The sequence below is a fragment of the Condylura cristata genome, unplaced genomic scaffold (genome assembly GCF_000260355.1).
Source record: "Condylura cristata isolate star-nosed mole 26May11 unplaced genomic scaffold, ConCri1.0 scaffold00024, whole genome shotgun sequence".
Classification (NCBI taxonomy): Eukaryota; Metazoa; Chordata; class Mammalia; order Eulipotyphla; family Talpidae; genus Condylura; species Condylura cristata.
In genome coordinates this window covers 13,931,003-13,953,715 of record NW_004567125.1, presented here as the reverse complement: position 1 = coordinate 13,953,715, position 22,713 = coordinate 13,931,003, and the positions used below count along the sequence as shown (strand labels likewise).

The following is a 22,713-nucleotide window of genomic DNA, read 5'->3' as shown; positions in this document are numbered from 1 at the left end:
AATCAAGATAGAAGCCGCCATTGTTAACTTCCCCCACAGGTCTCACCCACATCTGTTTCAACTAGTGCAGGACCAAGAGGCAAGTGTGGTTTCTTCACATGTCTCTGCTCCACTTGCCTTCTCCAGGCCTCCTTCTGGCTCCCCCTCCTGCTTCCTTCCTTCCCCAGTCTCCTCTCCAGCTTCGTTTCCTCCCTGCTCAGCTCTACTCTCCCTTGGGTGGAGCAGGGAATGTGGAATCTCCCCTTTTCCTGGGCACCACCCTGTTATAAGTTAACTCCTGAACTTGTTTTTCTATCTGTAAAATGAAGTTTAAAGCGCCTACCTTTGTGTGTGGCTTTATCATTGAGACTTTGTAGTCGTAAACACTGAGATAAGTTGGCTTTTGGCTTTGGTTCACACAAAGGTCTATGTGAGTCCTGAAGATGTGGATAAAATACAGACTCATCGGAACCAGATGAGAGATTTAGTGGAGAAATTGCAGGGTGTAACAGATGTAGCCTAGGGAAGTCCAGGGCTTGTTTCTGAAAGTCGACTTGAAGTTTCAGGATCGGAGAAACAAAACTCTATTTAGCAACAGCAGATATGAAAATATAATGTCTGATATCATTTTACTCTAAAATTTTCTTAATCACTTCCAAATTTTATCATTATGAAATAAACACAGCTTGACAGTCATTTTACACAGATAGATGCACAAGTTAATGAAATGACATTTTATGGGCTACAGGAAAGGAAATTTTGAATGCTCTCCATGGAATTAAGTTGTTCTGCTCAGCAAGCTCTGCTGGCTCTGCCAGATGCGTGGGAGAAAATGGGGTGCTGTGGGCTCTGATAGCCAACCCCTCCAGTCACTTGACATTCATCTGGGCAGAAGTCAGTCTTAAGGCTGAGATTTCATTGAAAATCAGGCCTGCAAAGCCAGATTTTAGAGTGCCTCGTTCACATCTTTATTATTATGGGGTAGTGAAAATATTTTATGATAGTGGTGCAATTTTAAAAATTCATCCAGTTTGCAATCATATCTGAAACACTGCTTTTGTGTCCAGCAAACATTACCACCTAAAATACCACATTGTTCACGATCAAATAAAAAGCCTTGATCAGCTTGGCTGAACTGCTGACATACAGACTTTTAAAAAAGTGGCTGTTTTTTTGCAGTGGAGGGTCAGTCTGTGAGAAGCAAGCTGTGTTCTATCTTATGATTCACTGCAACATGCACTGAGATGTATATCTTAGGAGGCTTAAAACAATAGAGAAGAAAGGAGGGAAAGGTCTTCTTGATTTGCAAATAGATTCACATTGTCCTTGCTATTCCTCCTACACAATTTATAGGTTCCTGGACCTTTTGATATTCCTCATCAAAACTTACTTTCTCAGTGTCTGTCGCATTTCAAAGGGACATTGGTTAATCCGCACCACTGCGTTGTCTCTAATTCACAGGCATTTTAACAGTTGCTGGTGCTTTAACTCAAAGGAATGAATCCAATACTGAATTTTCAAGCCAAAGTTGCCTGTGGGCACCAAGTGCCTTCTCTGTTGGGCACTCATTCCACTGTATTCAAGCTCTTCAGAGAAAGACATCATGCTTCATTCATCTTTGCATTTCCAGTACCCAGAACAATACTTGTCCCTGGTAAGTACTCGATAAATACTGGTTGAAGGGAAGAAGGAATGAAAGAGGCCAAGGGAGGTCTTTTTGGTAGGTCCCAATTACTATCTATAACAAATATATTATAATCCATTTCTACTGAATAGGCCTAGTTTTAGGCCTATTTGTCTAAAATTTGACTGTATCTGAAGTCATTCGTGATCCCTTAGCTATCATTTAGGGGGCAATTTTCTGTCCAATTGCTCACTCTCTCTCTCTCTCTTACACACACACACACACAGTCTCCAGCTCTCTGCCATCTTTCCCAGCAGCCTTTGTAATAAATCAAGAGCTACATAACTACCTCTGCTGCGTTATCCTTAAAAAGAGAAAGCTGTTGGAAAGATGCACAAATATTGTGACTCCCTGGAATGAAGGCTCTTCTCCCGGGAGTCAGGAAGAGCGAGTATGTGGCAATCTTAACCTCTTTGAACAGCCCGTCCTTGAAGTAAAACTCCTGCTTAGGAGCAGTCCCTGGGGCTTCTCTGCTTGTCATCTTCCCCACTTGACACTCATTTGCGCTGCACTGTATATTAGTGAAACAGCAAACGTGGAGGGTGGGAAGGCCAAGTCCAATATGGGCTTTCTTCAGGGACAACATCTGCTATGTGACCCAGCAGCCCTGCAATCAGATTCCAGACTTCTCTGCAATCTAGCTTATCATTCTGCTTGGTGTGTACCACTTTTTAAAGGCAAAATGGTGTGATAGAAAAAGCTTCTTCATCTACCCCTACCTCGGTTCAAATCCTTGCTTTCCAACTTACTGTGTGATTCTGGGTATACTACTTCACCCCTCTATGCCTGACTTTTCTTGTCAGCAAAAAGAGGATATGGACACTGGGTTGGCAGAGTTGCACAGGACAGCAAGGCCAAATGAAACTTGGCTGAGAGGTAGTCAATCAGCTTTCGAATGGAGTGCCAAAGTCAGGAGCCATAGGAGTCTGGAGTCCTCTCTGGGGCCCTCAGGCTGGAAGCTTTGCACTGCTTTCCTGTCTAAGGGCTGGTGAGCATTGTCTTCCGTTCTGAGAAACACTAATAAGGCCATGATCCATTTAAGCCACAAGTTCTCAGTGTCCTCACAGGGCAGTGAGTCATGCCTGCTGTCGGCCCGTTCACTTGCTGCAGGGGCCTCATTTGCTCTCTGATCCTTTGAGGAATGCTGGGTTCTCCCCAGGCCTCTCTCAGCCAAGCCATGTGGTGAGGTCAGACCAGGGTCAGGACCTAACGTTGTTCTGAGGGCCTTTGGAGTGGCTTGCTTCCCCCCTCTCCCCCCGCAAGTCACCCTTCACATGGAGAGCATAGACAGCTGTCCCGATCGGGCTCCACTGAAGCCTGTGTGGCCACTGTGGCATGGGGAGAAACGCTTTCAGCAATTCTGGCCAGCAATCAGTGCAGGTGAAGTGGGAGCTGTTTTTGTGTTGTGGGGATTCTTCTGGGCCTCCTGCAGAATTGCCTCCAACCTCAAGTAGCCTGTGCCATCCCCTCGCCTGCCTACCCTAATATCTTACTCATGCAGCAAGGAAGGAAAAAGGAGAAAGATCACTCTAAAATGAAAATGCCACAAACTGGTATCTTTGGGGTCCTACAAAGGATCCGTGCTGAGTCATTCATTAACTACTAACCAATAATCCCACGCTTTTACAAGATTGATTTTAAAACTTATAATATGGTCCTGTATGTAACTGTGTAATCTCCATAGAAAAGGGAGGCTCCATGTTTCCTTCCCCAGCTAAGGAAGTGGGGAGCAGATGGGAACTGGCTGCTAGAAAGGACTTGGGGAGAAAGACTTGGAAGAGGAACATGAAGCATGTGGAGACATGTGAAGAAAAAGCCCTACTTGCTTCTCAACCTTGGACTTGTCGACATGGGTCCCTGACTTGAATACAGGTAAAGATACTTAGAAGAAATGTGGGTGAGGGATTGGTGACAGCTGACAATAGCAGCTCTTATCTTGATTTGTGCTCTGTTTTGCTCCTTTTGTCCCAAACTTGTCTGGTCCTTTCTGTCCCTCTCCTGTGTTTCCCCACCAGAAATTGCCTTAGACTTGTGGCAGGTTTTCAGGTCTAAGTGTCCTGCTTTGGGTCACCCTTTTTGGCTGGACATTTACCCAGGAGGAGATAGGTAACTGAGTGTGTCATTGGGAAATGATATCCTTTTTCTTCTCTCTATTGCATACAGTTGCATTAAAGTTCTTTTCTGTTAAAGGTATCACACAGCAAGAGTATGCTTTTTCTGTAGGCAGTGGATGGCCGAACCTTTTTAAATGTGAAGGTTTAGGGTACCCGGAGTTGTTCCTCTGTCTGTCTGCTAACAAGGATGTAAAATATCTTCTTTTACAACTTTTAGGTGTCAGTCATTGTCCTACATACTTCATAGTTGTCAGCTACAGTCTAAGGCTCAACTGCTCTGTAATCAGATGGTCTCCATTTGAATTTTGGCTTTGACACAGTAGCCACCCGGACTTAGGTCACTCATTATAGATCTCTCTAAGCCTCAGGGTCTTGGTGTGACTCTCTGACTGGCTCCTTCTTATCGTGTAGCACTCAGCCTAAATATTCTAGTATTCTAAACTCAGAGAGAGCTTCCCTGACCACCCTCTCCAAAGCAAGACCATCCATTCCCTACCCACCATGGTTTCTCCCATCAGTTTCTCTGTCTAGTCCTCTCAGAGTACCCCTGTCTCCTGCCCCTTTGCGGGGGGGCCCTTGCTCAGTGTGGCTTCTAGGTTCTGGAGATATGGAATAAACAACTGCTACCCATGGAGCTTCCACTCTGGTAGGGAAAGGCAGACAGACAAATAGGCAATTAAAAAAAATATATAAGCAACATTCTAAACATTCTAAATTCCTTGTTAACTGCTCATCTCCTTTAATAAAGTATTAGCTCCCTGAGGGTAAGTTCTTATCTATCTTGATTTCTGTTGAATTCCCAGGGTCTTTCACAATGCTTAGCATGTCATATGATTTAGGAAATGAAGTAAAAAATGAAAAGACTAAAGTATATAACCCATGCTAAGGTAGTTTCTGGAAAACATGGTAAACACTTAAGAAAGTGGTGGTTGCTTTTCAGTTAGATTCTAAAGCTGTGACACTTTATCACATAGTGTCTTTAATGATAATTAAACACTCCATTGTTATAAGTAAACACTCCATTGTTAGAATTTTAGAACTGCACATAGCCCATGTACAATTTAGTTACTAAATTCTTTTGTAGACCATGAACTGGCTAGGCATATTGAACTAATGTCTTACTTAGTAATAACCCCAAGATAATCCTAAAAGTTAAAAATTCTTATCCTATTATTAAAGGGCAGGTGGTAGGAAGCACCCAAAATCCATGCAAACAAAATGCTCTGTGATTTCAGAGGAGAAAGTGACTCACGTGGCTGGAAGAGGAGGTAAACCTGGAGGATAGTAGGACCTGAGCCAGGAGATAGTGTGTATGTTGGGGTGGGAGGGAGCCTAGGCAGAGCAGTGAGAAGAGGCACAGAAAAGCATTTGGTTGGTGCGTCACTGACATGGGTGGATGATGTGGTACAGGAAAGGAATAATGACAAGGGGGCATGACTCAGCTATTTATAAAGATGAAATAGTGTCTTTGGGACAAAATGGATGGATCTTGAGGTGATTATGCTAAGTGAAGTAAGTCAGAAAGTGAAAGTTACCAGATAGTTTCACTCATTTGCATAATAGACATAATTAAAGAAAACAAGCTGGTGAAGCACAGCAAAATAATTCTTAGATTCTGGGCCCAGGGGAGGGATGATCGGATAAGAGAGGGACACATCCCTTCTAATGCCATTCAGAGACTGGATGGTAGAATACAAACTAGCATCCTAGGTTATTCTAAATCAGAAGTCATACTTGGGATCCTAGGACTTCAAATCGCAGCAATTCCTTCAAGCTCATCACAAGTCACATAAAATTTCTATTGATATGTGGCCCCAGTATAAAGTGGGATTGCAGAAATAAACTGACTCTGGATTGTATCTCTGGATACAACACCCTCAAGGAGCTTTCCTGGGAGACACAGCAAGCAAAGGCAAGTGTCTAGACCTTGACCTTGACTACTCTCTGGCTTCCCCTTCTCATCCTTCCCTCCAAAACCTGGAATGGATGCCCACTTGATTGTCTGTGCCTAGCTCAGAGACGTCCCCATAGGAATGGTACGATAGATGACATGAGCTCAGCCAGAAGGTAAAATGGGCCACAATCAGCCTTCCGAAGAGGGTGTGTTGGATACTGTTTTGTACAATGAGAATGACCTGTTGAACGTGGGGAAGTAGGGACTAAGCCGACTGAAGTAAAATGATCAAAGGACAAAGGAAAGGGGTGAATGGGACTAAGGCTTAGCAGCACTTTCTCAAGGTCTATTCTTCCTCTCTGTCAAGGTTGGAGAGATGGTTGACATCAACCTTTGAACTGAGAAGCTGCATATTAAGAGTGAAGGTGGGCAACTCCTAGGTATCTACCCAAAAGACACAAAAACATTGATTGAAAAAGATACCTGCACCCCCATGTTTATTGCTGCTTTATTTACAATTGGAAAAACATGGAAGCAGCCCAAATGCCCAAAAGTAGATGACTGGATAAAAAAGATGTGGTACAAATGTACAATGGAATATTACTCAGCAACCAAAAAAGAGAAACACATGTCTTTTGCAGCAACTTGGAAGGAGCTTAGTGAGATAAGCCAGAAAGAGAAAGAAAAATACCAGATGGTTTCACTCATAGCAGAAGTATAATGGACCAAGTGAGAAAATAACAAAAATAATGAACAACAATATACCAGAGACATTTTGCAGGGGTAGAGTGGGGAATGGGATCAAAAACGGGGGGGTGAGGGGAGAAGTGCACGGGATTATGGTGATGGCACACGGGTGACTTGGTGATGGGAAACCCACGGGGATTACAATTGAGATGGAAAAAAAATGTACAAAATGATGTAAAAATAAACTGTTATAAAAAACAGCATTAAGCCACAAAAACTGTCAAAATGTAAAAAAAAAAGAGTGAAGGTGGGCAAGTTAATTCAGTTGCCTTGACAGCAGTTATATGCAGTTCTGGGTTTGAGCTCAAGTCTACTCCCTTTGCCTTGATATTTTTATCACTATATTTATTTCCATGTGGGAATCTTCTTAATTTCCATGTCCCATGACATGAGCACATGATTAACAATTGCTGCCTATTCATCCCCTTGGTGGATTCCTTCTTATTCCTCTTCCCTCCTATTAATTATCTCAGAGTCAGCTGTGTCTCTCTTTTTTTTTTAAATTTAAATATATTTATTTACTTTTACATAATTCTTCATTTTGTACATTTTTTCAAGCTGTGTCTCTTGAATTAGATTTCTGATGGGTCAAGACACTTGGGTCCCCTGCATGGTACATGCCTGTTTTCCAATCCTGCAAGTTCTGCATCTTGAAAGGAACCGTAGAAACCAATTTACCCATGCTTGTTGTTAAGTGTTCAAAATATATCTGCTTGCTTCAGCAACCCAACTTGTGTTTTGGAGGGGCAAAAAATGCAATAGAGGCTGGAGAATTCTCAGCCACACAGCCCCTCCAGAGTGCAGGGAAGGGGTCCGGGAGAGTGGGCAGCTTTGTCCAACAATCCTCCAAGGAATGAGCAGCAAGGATAACCACAGCTCTCATGAAACCGTGTCTCCATCTCCTTGTATTGGACATGCTGTCTTCTTTCCCCTATATAGTTTGCTTTTGTTTTTCTGCCTTCCCAGAGGGGCCCTTTCTCCCCCTTTATCATGCCACAGTCAATGCAATAAAATCTGTTTTCTCCCTAGTTCCCTATTACTCACCGGAGTCCACCTAGTGTCTTTCCATTGCATTGCAGCATGGACACAATAGAATTTTCCATATGGCAATGAGAGTGGTTTTGTCTGGAGACAGTCTTTGTAGAACAAGGTGAAACTGGTTCATGAAAGCCAGTCTAATATCCAAAGAGCTAAAAGTGACTAGAATGAAGAAGACTATTTTGACAACATACCAGTTTAATGGAGATCCAAATGTTCAAAAGAAACAATCAGAACTTCGTACTAGTAGGAGAAGTCAGACTTGCCACAAACAGGTTTCCTGGGTCCCTGTACAAAGCCTCTACATGCTGAATCATGTCTTATATTCACAGGACATAAACTGGGTTCTCAACCACCATCCAGCCTTTGCAGGCTAACCTGCATATCCTGTGTGATGTCCATGATCAAATACACGAATTAAGTGTCAGTGCTTCAAGGGCTTTGGGTGACAACAAATGTCAGTTGGCCCAGCGTTAGAACCTCTCCTCTCCTCCACCCCTCCAGTGTCCTCCCTAGTGCTGCTCATTTTGGCTCTGCCCTGCCAGGTGATCCTTTCCACTCCTTGTCCCCTGGCGGGTGGTGGTGATGCATGCTCAGCCCTGTGCTAAACTGTACTGCCTCTCCCAGACCCCTCACCCTGCTTAATCCTCCCTCCTTCTCTGCATTTTAGTCCGGGTCTCTTCTTGCCGTCGTCTCCACGCGGCGATGATGGCTTCATCGTCCATTTCCTCCTCTTCCTCCCTGTCAGTGTTTCTTCGATACTGGCACCGCCGCCCTGAAGCAAACCTCCCTTCTTCTCTGTTTTCCACCCTCTCTTTCTCTCCCTCCTCTTCAGACCTCATGAAGCTCTGTGTGAATTTCCTCTTGGCTCCAAACTCAGAAAAGTCTGACTTGGATGACTCTTCCCCATCTTCCCAGTCCCTGGGTCTTGCCCAGCTAGGATCCCGGGGTTCTGGAGATTCTTCCCCTCCGGAGGGCTCGGGAGTCCTGCGGAAGAAGTAGGGCTCCGGGCTCTCCTCTCGGGAGCTGGCGGTCTCACTGAACTTGGACCTGGAGAACTTGTGCATCTCCCGGCCCTCCCGGGTAGAAGAAGAAGAGAAACGGGAGATGCTTCTCACAGAGTTACCATTGGCTTCGTGAAAGGAGGAGGTGTCCCGTTCCTCTGACTGAGATTTAGAGAACTTATAACTGGAGGATTTGGATTCTGTCTCCCGGAGCAGTGAAGATCTCGTGTACCTCCCCCTGGAGCTTCCAGAACAATCACTTGGGGGAGGAGATCTCTCCTCTGTCCTGAGGCCACTGAGCCACTTACTAATACTGCTATCTGTCTCTCTGTTGGGCCCGCTGCCACCTCCATAGCCACTTCCTGGGACCGCCAAAGAGGAGGAGATGTCTGTATCAGGTTTTTGGGAATTGCTGCGGGAAGAATACCACAAGCTCCCTACAGCACTGTCAGTGTCCTCACCCCTGTCACCAGAGTCATTGTCCTCATCTTCCTTCACCTTCTTTTTCTTGAAAAGGGAGCTGCGTTTGTTGTCGGAGGCCAACTTCTCTAGTTTATATTCAGACATTTTCTCCCTCAGCTCCATTTGCATCTCCCTCTCCTTCCGGTCAAGTTCCTTTAGGTTGACATTGTCAGCAAAGAGGTTGTAGATGGGCTTGCTGGTCCCCCTTACTCTGCCTCCTGTTTGTTCAGCTCTGGAGCTGGGAGTGGTGCTGGATGACAGCACAGAAGTTGTGTCGCTGCCGGATCTTACGAGGCTTTGAGGCCGTGGGCAGCCACCCAGGGCGGAGCCACTCTGTCCACTAAGCATGGAGACATGGTCATCCCCCAGGCAGCTGGCTGCTGGTGCCACGCTCATACTTGCAGCGGATGGTGAGCGGGACAGCAGCAGCATTTCATTTTGCTTCTGTGCGAGAGTTTCACTGACGACATTGGCAATCCAGTTCTGGATACTGGCGATGGAAATGGTGTCTCCAGGCCCGACGGGTAAGTTTGGCAGGGGTGTGGTGGGATTAGGGGTCAAGCAGCCGCCTAGGTGGCTTACAGCCTGAGATGGATGGGAACTGCGGCTCTGGGCACTGAGGACTGACGTGGTGTCCCCATCAGCAGTGCCCGAGGGAGCTGCAGACCAGAAGGCGGACAGGGGGATGCTCCCGCTGGCGACCGAGCGGTCTGCCTCCCAGCTGCCCATGGACTGACTCTCCTCTAGCGTCTGCCTGCTCCTCTCCAACAGCTCTAGCCTCCGCTGTCTCTTCTTGGCTGAGGCTGTGTCCTCTACCTTGCCAAGGTCCACCACCTCCTCCTTGTTCTCGCTGCCCACCTTTTTCTGGTGCTTGAGCTTCCAGGCCTGGTAGGCCGTCAGGTTGACATCCGAGGGGCTCTTCTCCGCCTGCTCTGTGCCTTGCTCACTGCTGCTGTCTCCTGCCTCCGAATCTCTCTTATGAAACCCAAATTGGATTCTCTTGATCTTCCACCTTTCCAGGGCAGTGAGCTTGTCCTTATTCTTGCTACAGAAGTTATAGAAAGAGCTGGCCTCCGAGGACACGCTGTCCTTGTCATCCTCGCTCACGCTGCTCCCCACCTCAGAGTCCGTGTCCCCTTTCTCTCTCCTTCTCCTGGAGCGGTACTCCCGGGAAGCTTCCTTCTCGATCTCCAGCAGCCTCTGGTTCCACACATCCCAGGTGCTCTCTGTGGACACAGAGTCAGCACGGCGCCTCCCACCCTGCCTCTGGCGGCTCATCTCTAGCTGCTGCTTCAGGACCTGAATGTCATGGCTGCTCACGCTCTCTGAGCTGCTGCTCTCACTCACCGTGTGCCTCCGTCTTCTCCCCACAAAGGAGTCAGCGTCACTCTCCTCTTCCTCTTCCTCTCGATCCCACCTCCGGTGCCCTTGGGCCTGGTACCTCTCATTTCGGCTCTGCCACTCCCGGATGATGCTCTCCACGTCCTCGTCCTCGGGTTCCTCTCCACCCCAGCCAGAGGAAGCTGAGCGCCTGCCATCCCCGCCCTGGGGGGTCTTGCCCGCAGGGCGGCCCTGCTCCTTCTCCCAGTGCTCATGGTGTTTCTTCTCATCTTGGTCCAGGACGGTGTGGGGCCTGGAGGCTTGACTACTGGCCTTCCCCATGGAGGAGCCACTCAGGTGGCTGGCGGCATCGTCCTCCTCCTCCACAGTGAAGGCCTGCACTCTGGCCCTGGCAGTGCTCCCTGCATCCTCGCCCTCTGAGGCCTCATCTGTTCCCCCCTCGGGGTCACAGTCTTCTTCCCTCTCCTCCATTAGCTTCTCGTTGAGCTCCCGGAGCTGTTTCAGGAAGCCATCATTGGGGTAGATGGCGCGCTTCTTCCGCAGGGTCATCAAGGCTTCTAGGATGCTCATGTTGTGGAAGATCATCAGGTAGGCAGCCACCAGCACTGCTGACCGGCTGATGCCCATCTCGCTGCTGACCAGGACTTTCCCTGAAAAGAAAGCAAGAAAGAGATAACGCGATGCTGGTTTTTTTTTTTTCTTTTCAAGTACTGTTTTTGGAGTGCTGGGTTGAATGTGCCAGCTTCCCTTCTGGCGCTCCTCCACACTCACACCCCACTGGTGGACATCCTGTCTGCAATGGTGAACATCGGGAGGAGAGGGGGTGGGCGTGGAGGGCAAGGAAATACCCCCTGCCCCCACTTTTGAAACCCTGAAGCACTTTTTGACTTTCACTCCACCACACTAAGCATCAGAGTGAAGAGAAATAAAAGAATAGGAGAAAGAAAGGCAAAAAGGAATGGGGATAATTCCTAAGACTCCCTGGAGTGCACAGTTCAGTGCACTCCCTCTCTTACAATCACACACACACACACACACCCCTTCACTCCATATTTAGATCACTCTAATTTGGGGAAAATTCTTTCATATATTCCAGGAAAGCCCACCTTTCTGTGACCAGCTTCCAGTGGTCATACTCTGGAAGGTCAGTAACGAACACATCTGTATTAACCAGGTCTTTTATACAAAAATCTTTAAGAGCACATATCATATATTTTTTTCTTTTCCTGGCTATTCTCAGTCAATCATTACTGGAACATCTTTTCATTTCCTTATTTAGTAGCCATTCTTTCCATTTTGATTGAGTTCTTCTTTCTTTTTTTTGGGTCAGGATAGAGCAAATAAATTAGGTTGGGACTGGCCCACAGGAGTAGAGGGGAGCCCTTACCCCTCACCCAGGCTGTAGGACCTTCACTGGCACTGTCTACACTTTCTACACTTGTACTGTGGGTGGATATGTAACAAAAGAATTTAATTGTCTTTAACATCAACTGAAATTTTTTTAAAGATTTATTTATTTATTCATATGGAACTGGGGTACAGGCCAGAGATGTGGATGGTGAGAAGATTCACCAGAGACAGAGAGGGGAGTAGAACAGCAGATCGACGAAGTACACTGCTGAGGGGAGCAGTGGGCAGATCAGGAGAGGTCTGCCTCGCCATGTGGTCACCTCCGGGGCAGGCGGGAATCGAACTCATGTGAAGTGGCTTAAGCTTTTTAGTGCCGCGCCTTAACCCGCTGCGCCACCAGGGAGGGCCTCAACTGACATTTTAAAGCTTTTTAAAAACTGCTGTTAAGATATAGCTCTCAAAGCATTTTTTTTTTTAACAATAAGGATAGCTTCACAAGTTTCCGTGAATGTTTTAGATAGATATAAGTCATTCTTATAACCTAACAGATAACTTGACAAGCCTCAATTCTACTGTACAATGCGTAAGACACCCCCCCCCCCGTGAGTTGCATTCTTCATGAATGTGAATGACCTGTCTTCTATGACTTCATCCTAATAGTTGTTAAAATGTAGCCAGGGGCCCAACAAGACCTCCCTCCGGACTCTTGGTGGGCAAGTATCCTTCACTTCTTACCTGCACTACAGTGATGACTGTCGTGTCCCCTTACACCACCCTAGACTTCCAAGCCCAGGGAGGGTGTTTTCTGAAATGTAGCTCAGATCGATGTACCTTTCAGTCCCCTTGACTTGGCCTTCAACTTCCTATCTAATAGGATCCCTACCCGTCTAACCTTCACCCGCCACGCAAATCCACACTCTCCAGGGAATTCCTGAACACACCAAGTTTCTTCCACCTTGGGATCTCTGCAATAGCACTGCCCTTGGCCAGCAATGTTCTTCCAGTTTTTCCCACGATTAATTCCTTCTGATCATTCAGCTTCAAAACCCCCTTCTCTGAGAAGCCTTCTTCCTTCAAGAAGACAGCCAACCTAATACACCACCCCAGTTATGTCTCTGCCTCATACTGACCACCATCTGACTTTGTTTTGTTCTTTTTAATATTCTCTACTCTCATTACAGGTGAAAGTCAAAAGCCAGAAGCTTTGTCTACCATCACAGTGTCTAGAACGGTTCCAGACATGAGTTAGCCCTCAATAATTTCTTGCTGACGAATTACTGCTTTTCCCTAAATGGCAACAACAACCTTCTTAGGACAATGACTCCCAGACATGGCAGATCAACTGGCGGTGTTTGCAGTGTTCCCCAGGTTGCTTTCTCCTCGGTACAATCCTAGCAGCCTGGAGCAGGTGGAAACCACACCCCAGCCCATGCCCTGCACCTCTATATGTCAGCAGCGCTTCATCAAGGAACTCAGCAGCCTTCCGGAAATGCTGGGAGATGTCCACCTCAGGAAAGTCATCGGTCTCCACACCTAAGTACTGGACCTCCAGGCCGGTGTAGAATTCAGGCCCAGTATAGACGCCGGTGCCATGAGCAGCATTCAGGATGTGGGTGATTCCCAGCCTCTTCAGCCTCCCCTTATTCACAGCCACACTCCTGGGGGAAAAGAGGAAGGGACATCTTTGCAAGGGACAGAGCCAAGAAGCAGGCATTGTGCAATGATTGGGAGCCTCCTTTGTCAGGGTCAGAAGGGCCACAGCTAGGGATTCTCGGCTTCTGGTTGTGTCTAGGACTTGCTGCAAATACGATTATGAAAACAGGTGAGTGGCTTGATTCCAGCAGGAGAGAGAAGGGACTGGGAGCTGGGTGGGAGAGTCAGGAGGAAGAGGAGAGCAAAACGCACGTGTAGTCCTTGAATGGCCCAAAATTGAAAACCCCATGTCTTGCGAATGGATATTTATCAAGAACCAAAAGTGGTAGACAAAAATAATAATAAAATTAGTGGTTCATTTTGATCTGACATGCTACACTTTCATAGTCCTTCCCATGCATTGTTTTATATTATTTCCATAGGGAACTTTAAAGGTGCAGAGAACAACTCTTTTATCTTTGTGCCTAATTTGACAGAACTTTAAAACACCTCCGATAAAGTTTACCTTTTGGGAAAGAAGGACTGCCAGAAAATATTAGCCTTTACATTATGCCTGCCTTAGAAATTTTCTTGAAATCTGACTTTTATAAAGGAGTATATGGATACATTGAACCATACTTTAAAAAATAAAACTTGATTTCCATTAAAGCACAGATTATAAGGTTACAAAAACTCACGACTTTTACTCCCATTTTAAGATAACAGATTATCCATCATGACTTCCCAAAACTGAAAAGAGAAAAAGACTCTGAATAAGAACTAGCGTTTTGGTTTCTAGATCAGAGCTCTTTCTGTTTCTGCTGAATAAATAGAGCTTAGGCCCACCCTGGTGGCACAGCCGGTTAAAGCACAGCACTGAGAAGCTTAAGCCACTTCCTCATGAGTTCGATTCCCGCCTGCCCCGGAGTAGCTCCACATGGTGCGGCAGACCTCTCCTGACCCGCCCGCCGCTCCCCTCAGCAGTGTACTTCGTAGATCTGCCCTCTCTGCTCCCTGCTCTGTCTCTGGTGAGTCCTCTCACCCTCCGCATCTCTAGCCTGTACCCCAGTTCTGTATAAGTAAATAAAATCTTTAAAAAAAAAATAGAGCTTAGCTGGAAGAGGCCTGAAGGACTGCCCATGCAGGAGGAGCTGCCTCTGGCTGGGGACATCTAGAGGGACCTGGGGTCCCTGGTGACCATGGTGTGGCTGTCTCTCCAGCTACAGATCTAATTAGAGGTTACTGAGGACTTGGTGCCCAGCTCTGAGAATCAGGTTCTGGACAACTAATTAGCCCACGGTGCAGCACAAGACCCAATGTCCAAAGATATTTTCCCTGCTGCTTTCCCTGGAAGTCCTAAAGTCCCTCCTTTGCTTCTGGAGATACGTATGCTGGGAGGACACTTTATTAATTTGTCAATGGAGCGACAAAAATTAGTTTCACAAATCAGTCTGTTAGTCCTAATTACGGACTGGCAAGACCCTGATGGAGAAAGATATAAGCGAGTTGTTTCTTATTTTGCCTTGAAAACCACTGATGAACTTTTAAAAAGTAACATCTATTCTGATTATAGAAACATCTAATGTTTACTCTAGGAAATCTGTCTAATTTTAAAGAAAGCTAAAATAGAAAATAAAAATCACTGCTAGCACCACCTCCAGACAGAAGTACTATTACCGTCTTACCACTTTGTTTCTCATTTGTTCTATGCAAAGGGATATGCATAAGGTAGCCTGTGTATCCACATGCAATTATAGGAACATTTTCATATTTTGGAAAATGCATGTAAAAATCACTAAGTTCAATGACTCCAAATGTTTCATTCTATGGTGGTGGGGCTGTCGTGGGCTGCTGGTGATAGTGGGGTGTGGCAGGAAGGGAGGCCCAGAGAAAGCACCAAAGGGGAGGGAGCACAAGACTATGATGGAGAGCCTGGCAGGAGGAAGGAGGACAAGGAATAGTGCCAGCATTTACCTGGGCATCCCTGTGTGCAGGGGGATGGGGCCTTCCTCCAAGTTGGGGACTGGATGAGTGGTCAGGCAGCCCCAGATTGCTGGGAAAACTGCAGGAATCTCCTCTCCCCCAGGAATCCCCCAGAAGGGCAGGGCAAGGGCGCCCCCCTCCTAGCAGTGAGACTCACTTCTCAGCTATGAAGATGTTGGGCCAGACTTCATCCACCTCATTCCAGGGGGCCTCTTGGCGGTCTTGGAGCAAGGACCGCTGCAGGTCCAGGATGCTCGGGGTGTTGTACAGGCTGGTGTCGTCCATCTTCTCCCTGACTCGGTTGTACAGGTCCTCCACCAGCAGCTGCTCTGCAGACTCCAACATGCCTGGACACTCAGTCTCCGCTCTGGCCCCCCGAGGCTTGAGTTCTGAGGGTACAGGCAGCATTGTCATCACAGAGACAGGGACCCAGCAGCCTTCCCTGCTCTGTAAGAGAACCCACGCTTGGCCAGTTTACTGTCAGGACTCTGGGTGTGGGTCAGAATGCCACCAGATCATCCAGGAAGGACTTAACAGAGACCTGGGGGTGGGGGAGGGCACACTGCTCTGTGCGCCTGTGGCACAGACCCTCAGCAGCTCAGGTGTATAGGGGTGTGTGAAGGGGAACCAGCCTCCCTTACTCACTGCCGTAGTTCTCTAAACTGGCTGACATTTTTGAGATGGGGGTCCTTACAAACTATTTCTATTCATATTTATAATTCGCAGTGCCCCACACAAAGTGGATTGCCAGAGCATTTACCAAATGAATAAATGTCACTCTTCATAACATCACTCACTCTATTAGTTTGACTCCTTCACATATGGAATGCAAATAACACTGGGAAGAGGAAACCAGTCAGTGAGCATTTATACCAGATCACCTTGAAATACACATTCAATTTACTTATTTATGTCATAGATTGTCTGCTCCTCTCTGTATAAATGTCCATGATCCTCAGCCTCCCTGCCCTCTGACAGGAAAAAAAAAAAAAATAGGGGAGAGCACTTGGTAACCAGAACACTGAATAGAGAGAAGAAAAACGGACCTGGGCAGAAAAGGGGCATCCTCCATGTTCTCCATAGCCTCTAGCCAACACCATCTCTTTCCCAGTGGATAAAGAGCAGCCACATTTGGCAAGTAGTTTGGCCCTGCCCTTCACAGAATGTAGGCAGGTGTCTGCTATGGACACTCCACACTCAGACTGAATCTTAAGGCATAGCAATGCCTTGTTTCTCCCTAGCTCTGATCTCCATGCCCCTTCTCTGAGGCATTAAGCCTATGTTTCATTAGTCTTAATGACTGAAGGGTGGGGGAAGAAATAGATGGATATTGTAAAGAGAGAACATATCCAGGGATACTTCAGAACACTGTCCTGCTGACTAATGGTCAGTGGGTGCAATGGTACATTGAAGAGTTTTCTGATTTCATGAAAGTCTGCCTCTGCCACAGAGTGTGAATAGAGGAGAGCAAAACAGGGGTTTGCTGTGTTCTGAGGAGACCTCAGATTGGGGCATTAGGGGAGATTTGATGCAGGGAGAGAGATGGGATGGAACAAGTTGAGCATGACCCAGAGACCTGGGAAAGCCAGTGTCCAGGGGGATGAGGGGCGGGGTCACTTGTTTCTAGCCTGGAAAGGGAAGAAATCAAAACAACCACCAGCTGGAGAAATAGATGAAAAAGACAGTGCTGTATACTTTAATGAGGCTTTGGGAGTCTGTTGGTTGGTTTTTTGACATGGATTAAAGAAGAGCTATTTTCAGTAGGAGTAGGTAGAAGAGAAACTGTCACATTTGTTCTGTAGGAGCCCTGGAGAGCCAGGAGGGCAACGTGGAAGCCGGAACCAGGAACACCGTCATCCGTTTTTCAACAAAGTACCACTCTGGGATTGTAGATTTTATTTATTTATTATTTTTTATTTGGCTGCTCTTGAAATGGCGATCAGAGAACATTTAGAGCTGAGCCATGGGGCAGAGATGTGGGGACCCATCTGGAGTTGTGGTTGAGGCAGAGAGAAGAGGAACTGTGGGCTAATGGTGTGACAACTTCCACCTCTGTCCTGTGACAGTTTAGGGGTTGTCAGAGTTGCCTTTTTTAAAAAAAAAAAAACTAGTTTTTTTTTACATCATTCTTCATTTTGTATGTTTTTCCATCTCAGTTGTAACCCCCATGGACTTCCCACCACTTCACCCGTGTGCCATCACCATAGTCCCATGTGCTCTTCCCACCCCAGTTTTGATCCCTCTCCACCCCCCACAGGATATCTCTGGTTTATTGGTTGATTTTTGTTTTTACTTTATTTCAGTTGCTTTTTCCCCCTCTGATCCCTTATACTCCAGCAATGAGTGAAACCTTCTTAAATGTGATAAGGCAGCACCTGCAAAATATATCAATACCTTGCTAGGTCCCACCTGCAGATGACAGTGACACCTTCCTAAGGTCCCATCTCCAGGTGACCTGTAGACTCATTGCTCCCACTCAGCTTCCTTGGAGGAAATTACCTTCATTGATGATCTGTTTAGCAGCAATAGCTGATGACAGGTGAATAGGCTCCATGAAAATGCTCTCAGTTTCTGCATCAGAAACCATCGAGAACCTAAGAGAAGGAGTATTCATGAGACAATGCTGAGCAATACATGAATTGGGGCACTAAATAAGAAATGTGGATCTGGGGAGGTTGGGTAAGCCAGGCAAAAAGGGTCAATTGTACTGTGAAAGATGGAATTAGACTTTTGGTGGCGAACCTAATACAGTACAATGGATGTTGATTTACAATGACGTACACCTGAAACCTATATACTGTTATAAATCAATGTCACTTCAACAAAAATAAAAAATAAAAACCTGGATCTGATTTTACCCACAAGTGGAGAGCAATGGGAGACAAAGGGAATGCTTTCTTCCATTTAGGGGTGCTGGGGAAACTGCGAAGGCAGATGCTGTGTCCTGTGGCTCAGTCACCTGTCTGCTTTCAGGCCACAGTAGCATCAGCCAGAGTGTCCACCGCCTGTCTGCTTTCAGGCCTGAGTAGGCATCTGCTTCATAAGTGGGTGTTTAGTGATGGAATGACATGCTCCAGTCTAGGCTTCGGAGGAAAGAGCTGTGGATGTGGTTGTGGGGGCGCCCCTTCTTGTGGCTGTGCTTCCTCTACTGGGCTCCCACCCTGGACATCTTGCTCATTTTTTTTCTCTTGCCCCCTGTTCCTCTACTCTAAAGTGCAAGATGTCCCTCATCGTGGCCCTACCAGGGTCCTGCGGATGGGCAGGCAGGTGGGCTGCTCTCTGTGCCCCACAAGTTCGCTCTGCTCATAGAGGAACGACCTGGCAATGATGGGCTGGCACAGCACCAAAGGAAATTCGGAGTCCCTGCTGCGCTCCTGGCCAACAGCCTTTTAGAGGTTAGCACTCAGGTCACCTAGCTGACGCCACAAGAAGTCAGACAAGCTGCCTGTGGAGTCCTGTTCGAATTGTCTTAAACATTGGGCAAATTTTTGAACAGAGATAGAAAAAGGAGACTGCAATTCCACGTGTTATGTGAATTTTGAGCAAAGCACATTTTTCTCTAATAATGATGTGGAACCTAAAATATCAATGACCCAGCCAAAATTGCTGTAATTGGGAAGTGACAATAAATGATACTGACATGAGACAGCAAGCCTGGCCACTGTGTCCCACCCTGTGACATTCTGAGCTGGAAATTCAGGGCTGACTCATTTTCAGATACCAACATCTCAAAAAACTAGACGTAAAATTTTATTAAAACTTGAGTCATATTTGCATTTCAGCAATACTTATTAGTTAATAGTATCTATATAATCTTTTCTCCATATCCAGAGGGGTTGGGACCTGGACTTCCATATACGGAAACCTGCAAGTGCTCATTTTATAAACAGGGTGATATTTGCATACAACCTAGGCAATGCTCCAGTACACTCTAAATCACCCCCTGTACTTATACCTCTACAATATAAACATTATATAAATAATTGTTATACTGTGTTGTTCAGAGGATAATGACAAGGGGGAAAAGCTGTGCATGTTCAATAAAGAACTGCCTACCATAGATCTAAAAATTACATGTCTTTCCATTCATGCTTTGTTGATGCCATGGATGTGGAAATGAGGATACTGAGGACCGCCTGTACTATTAGTAATAAAATAATTACCGCCTTTCTTAAGGTCAAGATTATGTGAAATGAGTTTTGGAGAAAAGCTCAGAACAAAACCCTGGTAGGGAAGTTAGCAGAGAAATCTCACGTGAAGTGGGGCTGATAACAGCTTTCTGCCCTCATTTCTCCCCCAAGCCCCTTCGCTTCACTCCTCGGCAGATCCAGGGCCTCTGATCTTGAAACCCCCTTCCAAGCAACTCACACAGAAATAGATGAAAAGGAGAAGTTGGAGCCTCCCCTATCAGGAGTGCAGAAGGCCCAGAAGGGACCCAGCTGGCACCCCCAGACACCCCCTTTCTATCTACCAGCCCAGCCTGAGGGTGCCATATCCCTGAGCAACCACAGTTGGTACAGATTTGTTTTCAAGTGAAAAATGAGATTCTGTCTTAAACAGACCTAAACTCCGAGGTCTTGACTTTAATAGGGGTGAATTTGAAATAAAAATTTGAAAGTAGAAATGACTGTGAAACATCCACCCTCCTCATGGGTGGTGCTGATTGAACCCCAGCTGATAGTCAGCAAGTGGAGACATGACACAGGACACTTCAGAAAAGTTGGTGTTTCGTGATTGAGAAAAAGAGGGTCAAGTTCCCTCCCCAGCCTAGTGTCAGTTCTTGGCTGCCCCTGAACAATGTTAAACCAAGCCTTGCGGTGTGGAATGCAGAGTGCGGGTTATAAATGCTTTCCAGAGTCAACTGCCAGAGAGCTGTAAACCCGGTGCTTTTAAAGCTGGGGGCACATGGGCCCCCAGAAGTCAAAGCACCCTAATGGGAGAGACCTGCTCTTTCCTTTTCCATGGAGAAGCAGGACTGCAGAGAAAGAGACCTAACCACAGGCCTGTTCATATTGGCAAAGCCAGTGAGTCGGCAGCGGAGGGTGGGGGGAGTGGGGGGACGTGGGGGGTTTGATTTATGACCATAGTCAGCGCCTCCATCCGCCTACTTGAGCGGGAGTGAGACGCTACCCGCCCCGACTAGGAAGCAGCCAGGGTTGGCTGTTCAAAAAGACAGGCTGGGAAAGAAAGGATCTAAGATCGATACACACCTCATCACAGGATCAGGAAATAGCAGCTAAAGAGCCTTGAGGGTGAATTGAAAGAGAAACAATAAAGCCGGCTTGATGGACTTCCTAACCAAGAGCGGGAGAGTGGAGCAGCATTTTTAAGCTTGTGTTTTTTCAAAACTGCAGACTGTGACCCTTTAGTGTATCACAGAATCAATTCCATGGGTCATGCTCAACTCTGAGAAAAAAGAAAGGCAGAACTATCATATAATAGCACCATCCGTTGTGAAGCATAATTTTGCGAAAACTTTTCCTCACACTCGCCAGAAAATAGGCTCTGAACTGAATCCTACTGCGTGTTACAGTTAGCAAAGTTTCAAAGCCGCTGTTTTAAGCCAACTGCCAGGCTGTCCAGACACAGAAAGGAGTGACATCGCGTTTCTCCTGCCCAGACAGCCGATCACTTCCTTTCAAGAAAGCCCTTGCAAGTGGAAGTCAGAGGCAACACGGCAGGGTGTGTTTCTGGATTTGGCTTTTGTGAGAAAGGAACAAGCTCCAGAGCTACCTCTAAGTGCTCATTCACTTCAGAGAAAGTGACCACCCAGGCAAAGCTCAGGCTCCAATGGATGGAGAGAAGTCAGTAAACTAAAGAAAATCGATTTTTAGCAAGCTGTTTCCTGCAGGCTTCCTGAAAGAGCCAGGGTGGGAAAATCTTCACAGAAAAAGAAATAAAAGAGAAAGGGTGATAGGAGAGGCGTTTCCTGAGGACACTCCGATGGACACGGGGTGCCCCACTCCTGCCACAGAGCCACCACCAGACACACAAAGCTCAGTACAGAAAGGCCAGCAGAGCACAGGTGATCACCCTGAAGGTGGAGAGAAGGTGCTGCCATGAGAGACACCTGACCAGACCTCTGAGAAATTCTAGAACATCGCAAAGATATGGAAAATGCCTATTTAAAAAGCCAAAGCAAGAAATCAAAGGAAGCAGAAAAATAGTCAAGTCAGGCAAGAGAAAGAGAGAGACTGAGCCTTTATTTGGAAAAAAAGTGATGTAGGGAGGTGGAAAAGAAGAGGCAGAGGTGGGTTCCAGACCACCTGCATGGGGGGACTTGGGGGAGGGGGTCTCCTTATAAGGGAGAGCCCTGCCTGAGGTTGGCTCACTGATTATGTAGCTTGTTATGTAGGGTCTGGGGTGGGATGATGGAGACAGCACATATGGGGAGTGGGTCCTGCCAAGTTGCCCCTCAGGACAGGGGCAGGGGAGCTTGAAATTGTAGTGTCAATCTGTGAATTCGCTGGGGAAATTTGCCTCACTGGAAGAGGGACGAGCCACTAAATGTTTTCCTCCAGAGGGAGCATCTCTTGGTAGCTAGGTTTGAATTTAAGGCACTTGAAGTCGGTGCCTACAGTCAGACCAAAACGAAGATGATACCTCTATCCACTAGCTACACACTTTTTTTTTTCAGGTTCTTAATTCACCCAAGAATGAGATTTACAGAGAAGGTAGGAATGTTAAGTCTCCTCTCCCTGCCAGGACAGCTCATTTCTAAACTGACTCAGGTTGGTTGGCAGTGACTGTTGGCATCTAGTGATGGAGTTTGGCAAGGGCCCATGCCGGTTCCCCAAGAAAGAATACGCGAAACGTCCCCAAGCAGAGAATGGATCATAGACAGTGCATTGAATGGTGCCCACCCCCCAACATCTATCTCTCAGATCCTCTGAGTCAACCATAGTTGGGAAAAAGGAGTTTTGGGTGATTACTTTTGTTAAAGATCTTGAGATGAGATCATTAGGTTGGGTCCTACATCCTAGGGCAAATGTCCTTATAAAGGACAAGTTACGAGGCAGGAGACAGCCATGGAGACACTGCAGTTACACTGACATAAGCCAAGAAATTCAGAGTTCACAGAAGCTGGGAAGCAGCAAGGAAAGGTTCTTCCCTAGAACCTGTCAAGGGAGAATGGTTCGACTGACACCTTGATTTCAGACTTCTGGCCTCCAAAACTGGGGGGGGGGGGGGGGGGCCGGCCACCGCCTGGACACTCCACCACACCAGTGCTTGGGTCTCACCAGGCGCAGGGGGGGGGAATGTATTGCGTCATTTCTCAGCCATTTAGTTTGTGGCAATTTGCTGCAGTCACCTTCGGAAATTAAGTGAAAGGCCACTGGTGGTTATTTGCTGACTCAGCACACAATTTAATTTTTCAAAGACTCAAGCATTTAGCTGAAGAGATAAAACAAGAAGGATGGAATTACAGGCACTTATTAAGTATAGGGAGGATTGTTCAAGCAGGGGACTGATGGCAATAGGTAA

General features: G+C 46.6%; 1 protein-coding gene across 1 annotated transcript in view; it reads right to left on the bottom strand.

The window, feature by feature from the left end:
• Nucleotides 1–8,097: 8,097 nt before the first annotated feature.
• Nucleotides 8,098–22,713, bottom strand: part of DUSP27 (dual specificity phosphatase 27 (putative)) — a 27,807-nt gene continuing 13,191 nt past the window's right edge. The window contains exons 3-5 of the mRNA XM_004688443.1: nucleotides 15,386–15,617; nucleotides 13,054–13,271; nucleotides 8,098–10,913 (exon numbers count right to left, since the gene is read on the bottom strand). Of these exons, the coding sequence (XP_004688500.1) occupies nucleotides 8,098–10,913; nucleotides 13,054–13,271; nucleotides 15,386–15,617 (3,266 nt within the window). The remainder of the gene's footprint in view (nucleotides 10,914–13,053; nucleotides 13,272–15,385; nucleotides 15,618–22,713) is intronic.